Here is a 7795-nt window from a genome sequence, read left to right as displayed (position 1 = left end):
AGCAACCGGACGATTCTCTTAATGATGGATTCTATGTCCTACACCACATGCTGGAGTACAGACGGGATCACCAGAACCTTCGCATGGCACCTTCTTCCGGCGATGCCCATCTTCTGCAATGGGCAAAGGACATAGGAGATATCGAGGATCATCGACTTCAAGCTGAGTTCTATAACATCCAGCGCAAACTTGCCCAAATCATCATGAAGGAGGTTGTCGAAAAAACAGGGATGTTCTACGGAGAAGGACAAATGTTGCGGGAAGACGTCCGAACATGGATAGCCTCTCAGCGTCTCGACCTGAAGCCTTTCACTAGGCTCGGGGACTATCTCCCTGGCTTGGATGGATGGAACGACATGTTGGAGTGATTGTCGATATATGACAATGTGTCCGTTTAGTCCATACTTTCTGTATGAAAAAACTTTGAGTTATGCACGGTGAAACTTTATTTGTGATGTAATTAAATCGTCCTCCTCCTCGACTAGCGAAAATCACTCTAGTTAGGGCATTTTGGGGTACGATGAACTTTGTTATTTATGCTTATGATATGCTGTTTTTATTTTTGCCAAGTCTGTCTCTTTCTGTTGCTCAACTATATATGTTGCATATCATCGACTCATGTGATGATGCAGGTGCATAGATCATAGATGGCGAAGAAGTGCTATGCCAGGAGTATATATACGACAAGTGGCCGGAGTGTCAGGCCCTTCCGGTTTCCGAGCGACAGGCAGTAGTTAGTTTAGAGGTTCACGCTAATGCGAAAGAGGGATACGAACTCATGTTCTCAAAGTGATAGCTCTTCTCGCGTATATCATTGTTTAGATGGATGACAATGTATTTGCATATCATTCGAGACTTGTATCGCTATTTTCAAGATGATGACGAGAGACCACTTTGTGTTGGATGATGATTATGATGATGACATAATTTGATGAGACTAATTGTATGTATATGCTATGATTACATTTGTATGTGTATGATATGCTAAAGATTATTGTATAAAGCCTATTCAAATACAAAACAAATATGCAGGAAAAAAACTAATAAATAAACTAGTAGTAGCGAGGGGGGAAATTTAGCAGTAGCGCCGCATTGTCAGTAGCGCGTCCCAGCAAACAACGTTGCAGATAATATCAGTAGCGCCCTTTCCCAAAGAGCGCTACAGCTATTCATGTATAGCAGTAGCGTGGGACAACCGACGCTACTGCTATACGTTAGCTGTAGCGCCTTATTAGTAGCGCCGGTGCCCGCGCTACTGAGAGGCCCAAAACCCTCGCTGCTGGTAGGCTTTTCCCTAGTAGTGGTCGGGGATTCCTGAAGGAAAAGAGACGACTAAGGGTTGACACAACAGTGGTCATCACGTTAAACAACAACAACAACAACAACAACAACAACAACAACAACAACAACAACAACAACAACAACAACAACAACTTTCACATGGTGGTTGTTGTATACCTTATTTAGAAATAAGTTCCAAGTCAAATGTCTTCAATCTGATGAACACTTAGTGAGTTAGTTAAGATACGTGTGATACTTTAATGTTGATTTATCAATTGGAACAAATTTTAAGTGTTAGTAGTTGTTAGAAGAGTACTAATTGCCTAGTGAACTTGCATGCCAAAGCTTACATATGTGATCTATTTGCTTCTAATCTCCAAGGTCGCAGCGTATTGAAATTCTTAGGTTGGTTTTATGCAAAACACAGCTATGGCAGCACAAATGTTGCCGTATCTGCAAAAGTTTTAATTTGCATGCCTAAGCTTTCAGTGGCGGGTGCTTCAATCTGCCCGCCACTGCCACAACTATCAATAGTGACGGGCACAGGTGTGTTGCCGGCCACTGCAGAGGCACTTAATGACGGGCGCATGCCTGCCACTGATGCCATTTTAACAGTGGCGGGAGGTCAGTGGTGAGCGCCCCTACGAGCCTTGCCCGCCACTGCTTGGCGTTCCTGCAGTAGTTGGGTGACGACGCAAGAACATCACCATCATCCGATCTAGAAAGCCCAAATCTAGGGTTTCCCCCAGAGCACAGAAGGAACAAGAACCGCCCGCACAACACCTCCAACGAGGTAACGGCGCCTAGGGGTGCCGCTGTTGGCGGTTCCGACTGAGGCCGAATTAAGTTTTTGCTAGCATACTCACATTCAACAGGACCACCGGATCCATCTCCACTGTCTTCCGCCACACCCCAAGGGAACTTCCTCGCCGCCGGTAAACAGCCGCACACGGCCGGAACCACCACACCGTCGGTGTGGACCGTCGACCGCAGAAGAAGCCACATCGTTGCGTGGCCGATGCTGGCCTCGTACATGCCAGACTGGGACACTCGCCCGGAGGTCCACCGCGATCATGCTCCAGAACCACGACAGAGGAAGGCCCGCCTCCGTCATCATCCCACACCCTAGAACCACGACGGAGGAAGCCTCCCTCCCCCCGCCATCATCCGTCACGCAGGCTTTGCCCAGCGGTGCTCCGACAACGGCAGGGACAGCGGTGCTCCATCATCCATTCATCTAAACCCGTCCTGAGGGTCCCTGTATTATGAAGTACCATTCAAGTTCACCACTAACCATTATGATTCATGCACCCTGACCCTATTGTGTTTTGCCATTGTTTCTTTGAATCTTTGTTGTCTACATAGCAACTTGCAGATTTTACTTATCCACTACCTAGCTTTCAAAATTGTGCAATGTAATCTTCCGGTTCTTAATATGCAAATTGATTTTTTACTTTATAACTGCTCTTCAGCGGTTCTGGACTTCCGGGCTATGTTTTATATGAAATTTGTAAAACTAAATGAATAAAAACAGAGTCGGACAGTTTGCAACCTTTTTTGAGAAATTAGACCACTTCACAGTTCACACTACATTAGCTTAGCGCTGGCAGGGAGCATTTATCACGGCATCTTTCCGACATTTCAATTCGGACTGGAGGTGCATACGAGAAGGATGTAACGGGAAAGCAGGGATCTTAAAATGAAACATGGTGAATTTATAATGTGGTGTGAAGTGATCAAAATTCTTAAAGGTGGTGCAAATTTTTAACTAGGAGATCATATGTTACTGTGATTCAATTCTTTCCTGAGAGAGAAATATTCAGTGATAACTTGTCACACAATTTCAGCATGCTGATATAGTTTACCTTTTGAAACTTTGAGACTTCTGTGCGTGTGACCACAAAATCAAGCTGGTATTGACGTGTACCATAAATTTCTGAAACTAATTGCTATAGGAGTATGATTTATCTTCTATTCCATGTGGATTGCTACATTAGCTGTTCACTCTTCCCTGATTCCTTGTGTCAACAGTTTGAAAATACAAGTTGGATCAAGTCGAGGACACATGAAATAATTAAGTCCTACAGTAGTAACCAGTCATATGCGAGTGTGCAAAGATGTTGCATTACCATGGTAATATATTGAAATTCTTGAAAAAAAATGGTAATATGCTGAACAATTGTAAGAATTGGAACATGGATTTGATTACAGCACGAAATCACAAAGATTCAGAGCATCTAAGTTCCGGAACATGAATTCAGTTAAGAAAGCACAAATGATACATGTCATAACTGAATAACATGATGCTTATGCTTGGGCAGGGAACACGAGTGTGAACAAAATTATTGTGCCAAGTGGCTGCATTTGCATGACCTATTGACAAATTGTAAGTGCCAGTACCTAAATGAGTAGCACTGCATAATTTTGTCATAATAAGAGGGTCGTGTGCAACTGAATATTTTGAAGGAACTGCGGTTCGTCATCCTCCTCTTCCTCCTATATTTCTCCTGCTGCAAGTGGTCATGACAGGATACAGATAGAGCTGATTTTGGTAGGATTTCGGATGCTAATGACCAAGGCCTGATTGCTGTACTCCATCGACCAGGTGAGTGAAGAACGAGCTCCCTAATCCTGATGAAAGAGCCAAACTGTGCCTCGCTGTTAAATTCTATCATCCACCTCTGACAAAGAGGTTCTTTGTAGCAGCCATCTTGTAGAGCTCCGGCTCGAGGTCTTGACGACGCAGTATAGATACAGCGGAATTTTACAGAGAAAAAAATGAAGTAACAAAAGCAAACGGAAAAAAAAACGTGAAGCGCCGTTGCCGGGGATCGAACCCGGGTCAGTTACAGCAAGAAAGCACAAATAATTCAGTTACAGCAAGTTCACCTAGGCATTGGTACATGATCACAACAAGAAAGCACAAATGGTCTTGACATGTTATAACTGAATAACATGATGCTTATGTTTAGTCAGGTACTCCCTCCACTCCAAATTACTCGTCGCAGAAATGGATGTATCTAGATGTAAGAACGACGATTAATTCGGAGTAACATGTAGAGATTTGATAGGCTTTTTGGGCGCTAATTACCATGGTTTGGGCGAAGATGCTGGTCGGTATTTTCTCGTCAGCTGTATTTGCTATGCATCTGTGTGAGTTCTGACGGATTCCTGAATACTTAGGCGAACGAAAAAATATACAAAGTGCAAAAAAATGACAGGTATCGAACCCGGGTCACCCGCGTGACAGGCGGGAATACTAACCACTATACTACAACGACCTCACTAGAAACGTGATAAACAGGGATTCCTCGATGCGAGCCGTAAAGCTCAGAGATTTGCCCCCAGAATGGGGCTAGCTAAAAAGGGAAACGAAGGCCGCTGTTTCCGGCGAAAATATAGGCACGGCCGAAACCTTCAAAGCGCGTGCTCAGGCGAGGTCAATCCGGATGTCCCCTCGCCGGCGCCTCCAACCGACGCCCTCTCGGTGGCCGTCCACGCACGGCGACCCGTACTCCTGCCGCAGCATCATGTATGTATATCCCAACACGTCGCGCTTCTCCTGTTCATAGGCGAAAACCGTTCTGGTTGTTGAGAATTCACAGCTCCATCTCACAGAATCTCACAGCTGCATCAGCAAAGGTGGGACAATACTTACCGTATCCTCTGCATTGGAGATAGTGGACCAGAGGCTTCATCGGCCGGCTGAGGCAGACGGTGCAACCGGCCATATTTCCCTAGGCGCTCGCCGAAATATGAGTCAAAATCTTGTTTTCGAGGAACTCCCACAGGTATAATCTTGTTTTCGGAGACTTATATTTAGAAACGGAGGGAGTAGCAAATAAGTAGTGCCACGCTATTTTGTAACTTTACCAAACAATTGTACATGAATGCCATCCAGCGACAAACTGCTCAAACCGCTATGTTTCCATAAGAAATTCAGTGCTTCATGTATCACGCGCACTGTAAATTTGCCAAAAAAAAACACTTGCATATTCTTGTCTTTGTTTATACACTGTCTTCATCCATTGCTGGCTAATCAGCCAACTACTACCTACAATCTAACTGTTGAAATTTGTCAACCCTGGTTCTGCAGGACATCGTACACCGTATACATTCGCTCTTGCCGGTGCAAGAAGCCGCGCGTGCTGCCTGCGCATCTCGTGGGCTTCTACATTCCTGGAGATGCTATTCCAACCTCACACTCAACTGCGAAACACTTGGGTTGACTCACAAGAAGTTTGAGGAGAGAGAGACCTACATCATTGACAAGGTTGACAAAATTCTTAGAAACCATTATGGGAATGGGGTGAAGGTGAAGACACTTAAACTTCATCTTGCCCCTTGCAACAATATCAAAGCCGCATGCCTCGATGGGTGGCTCCAAGTCACCGTTAAGGCTGGGATCAAAGAACTTGACTTGGCAATGCCTTTACTCATGAAGGAAAAATACAACTTCCCTTGTTCCGTTTTGTCTGACGAGGCAGCTGCAAGTTCGATTCAGTCTCTTGGCCTTTGGGGTTGCTCTTTTCATCCCACGTCCACACTTGGCCTCTTGAGAAGATTGAAATGTTTACAGTTGACTCTTGTGGACATTAGCGAGGAAGGATTAGGCCTATTGCTCTCAAAATCTTCTTCCCTTGAGCAGCTGGTCCTCTTCTTTTGTAGTGGGATAACTTGCCTGCAAATACCTTGTACAATGCAACAACTCAATTTCCTTAGTATTACAGAATGCAAGAGTTTGAAGATGGTAGAGATCGATGCTCCAAATCTCTGCTCCTTTTATTGTGTTGGGACCCTGATAGAAATCTCCATTAGAAATTCTTTTCAGCTTAAGAATGTAAATTTGTCATGCATTCTTCTCTCTGATGCTCGCGCCAAGCTACCATCCATCCTAGGAACTGTCGAGAGCCTTACCCTGCGCTCTCGCACTGAGGTATTTGTTGATTTTAACACCTTCAAGATCATAGATGGACTGTTTAAGTATATAATGGATAGAGATATGCATGCCACACCTCTATGCTGGAAGAAACATATGATTAATCCTTGGATTTATCGTTCCTTAGAATGCCAAAGTTCCAACCCTGGCCTCCAAGCTCCTCTGCCTCAAGCACTTGGATATTGAACTCCTCGGACCAACAATGGCCTTCCCACCTTTTAGAAATATAACGGACTTCCCCAAGAGCTATGATGTCTTCTCTTTGGTTTCATTTCTTGATGCTTCTCCTACCTTGGATTCCTTCATCCTGCGCGTAAGTCACTATCCACGTCTCCTGGAGCTATTTGTGCCAATTACTATGTTAAACTTGTTTATCGGAACAACAACATTAATTTTGATCCTACATGCATGTGTAATGTATATGCAGGTAGAGCAGGGTGCCGTTAGATCCGACTTCGGTTTTGGAGATGACCATGAGTATCTGAGGCAGAGGCTAGAGGGCCGGCATAACTGCCTCAGGCAGGTGACAATCACGGGGTTCTGTCCATCCAAGAGCCTGGTCCAACTCCTAATCTACATCCTTGAGAGTGCGCCCTCGCTCGAGCGCCTGACGTTGGACACAACCTACCGCTACGACAGGAGGTCGGGTACCACTAGCAGATGGTCGTCCTCAAGAAAGATTGACCAATGCTCGCCGATGTGCAGAACGTATCTCCCCGGAGCTCGTAGAGCCGTGGAAGCTGCGTGTAGGTGCATCGCCGGAAGAGTCCCCCCAAATGTTGAATTTGAGGTCCTAGAGATGTGTAGTCGATGCCATGATACATGCCTCCATATATAGCAAGGATGGAACATACAATGTTCATTCATAGTATTGGTTACCAAGTAAAGCTTTGAACTAATTGCCATGATAAAGGGGAGGAGAGTGGTGGGGAGATGAATGAACCATGGTGGGAAATCTTTCTTGATTTGAAAAAAACTGAGCATGCCATGGAAAATATTATAAAGCAAGAAAACATCATATGGTGTGCATAACTTAGATTCTTAAGAGAAAAGTAAAAGCTTTAACAAGAAATTACACTGAATTAGTTATACTATATTTCCAAAATTACGCATGGATTATTAGATTTTTTTTAGGAAAAATCATCAAATCACGTTTCATGCCTGCTATTTTTGTTGGCAAATTTGTGTTTGCTAATGAAATCTGCATGCATTCTGATTATCCATTCTTGTTAATGTGTTTTACAAGGAATTCAAAAACAAAAGGATTGTTATCCAATACCAATTGATGATTTTTTTTCCGGTCATACTTTTCCGAACGGGCGAGAACGGGAATTTAAATTTTGAATCCGTAGACCATCAAGTTGTGTTATTGTGCTACAATATCTTTAGTTCTTTACTACTTAATTTCCCCATTCAAAATTATAAGGCTTAATTTGACTACTTGTAATTGACTTTTGACCGTAAATCCCTCATACAATATTTAGACAATGGTTACATATCATAATTATATGAAGTGTTTTTGAAGATGAATCTAATGATGTCTATTTCCTGTAATTTCAAATAAATTCTATTGAA

General features: G+C 43.7%; 1 protein-coding gene across 1 annotated transcript; it reads left to right on the top strand.

Moving 5' to 3' along the window:
- Nucleotides 1-4634: 4634 nt before the first annotated feature.
- On the top strand, nt 4635-6517 carry LOC123180898 (uncharacterized). The gene is made up of 3 exons (XM_044593088.1): nt 4635-4813; nt 4900-5072; nt 5378-6517. The coding sequence occupies exons 2-3, from the start codon at nt 5037-5039 to the stop codon at nt 6404-6406; spliced, it is 1065 nt and encodes a 354-aa protein (XP_044449023.1). The 5' UTR covers nt 4635-4813; nt 4900-5036; the 3' UTR covers nt 6407-6517.
- The last annotated feature ends 1278 nt before the right edge of the window (nt 6518-7795 follow it).

This window comes from Triticum aestivum, chromosome 1A (genome assembly GCF_018294505.1).
Source record: "Triticum aestivum cultivar Chinese Spring chromosome 1A, IWGSC CS RefSeq v2.1, whole genome shotgun sequence".
NCBI classification, from domain to species: domain Eukaryota; kingdom Viridiplantae; phylum Streptophyta; class Magnoliopsida; order Poales; family Poaceae; genus Triticum; species Triticum aestivum.
This window is presented reverse-complemented; position numbering and strand designations above follow the sequence as displayed.

Coding starts and splice junctions, on each gene's coding strand:
- LOC123180898 (XM_044593088.1), top strand. CDS start 5,037: ATGAGTCAAAATCTTGTTTTCGAGGAACTCCCACAG. Junction 5,073..5,377: donor TTTTCGAGGAACTCCCACAG/GTATAATCTTGT, acceptor CTGGTTCTGCAG/GACATCGTACACCGTATACA.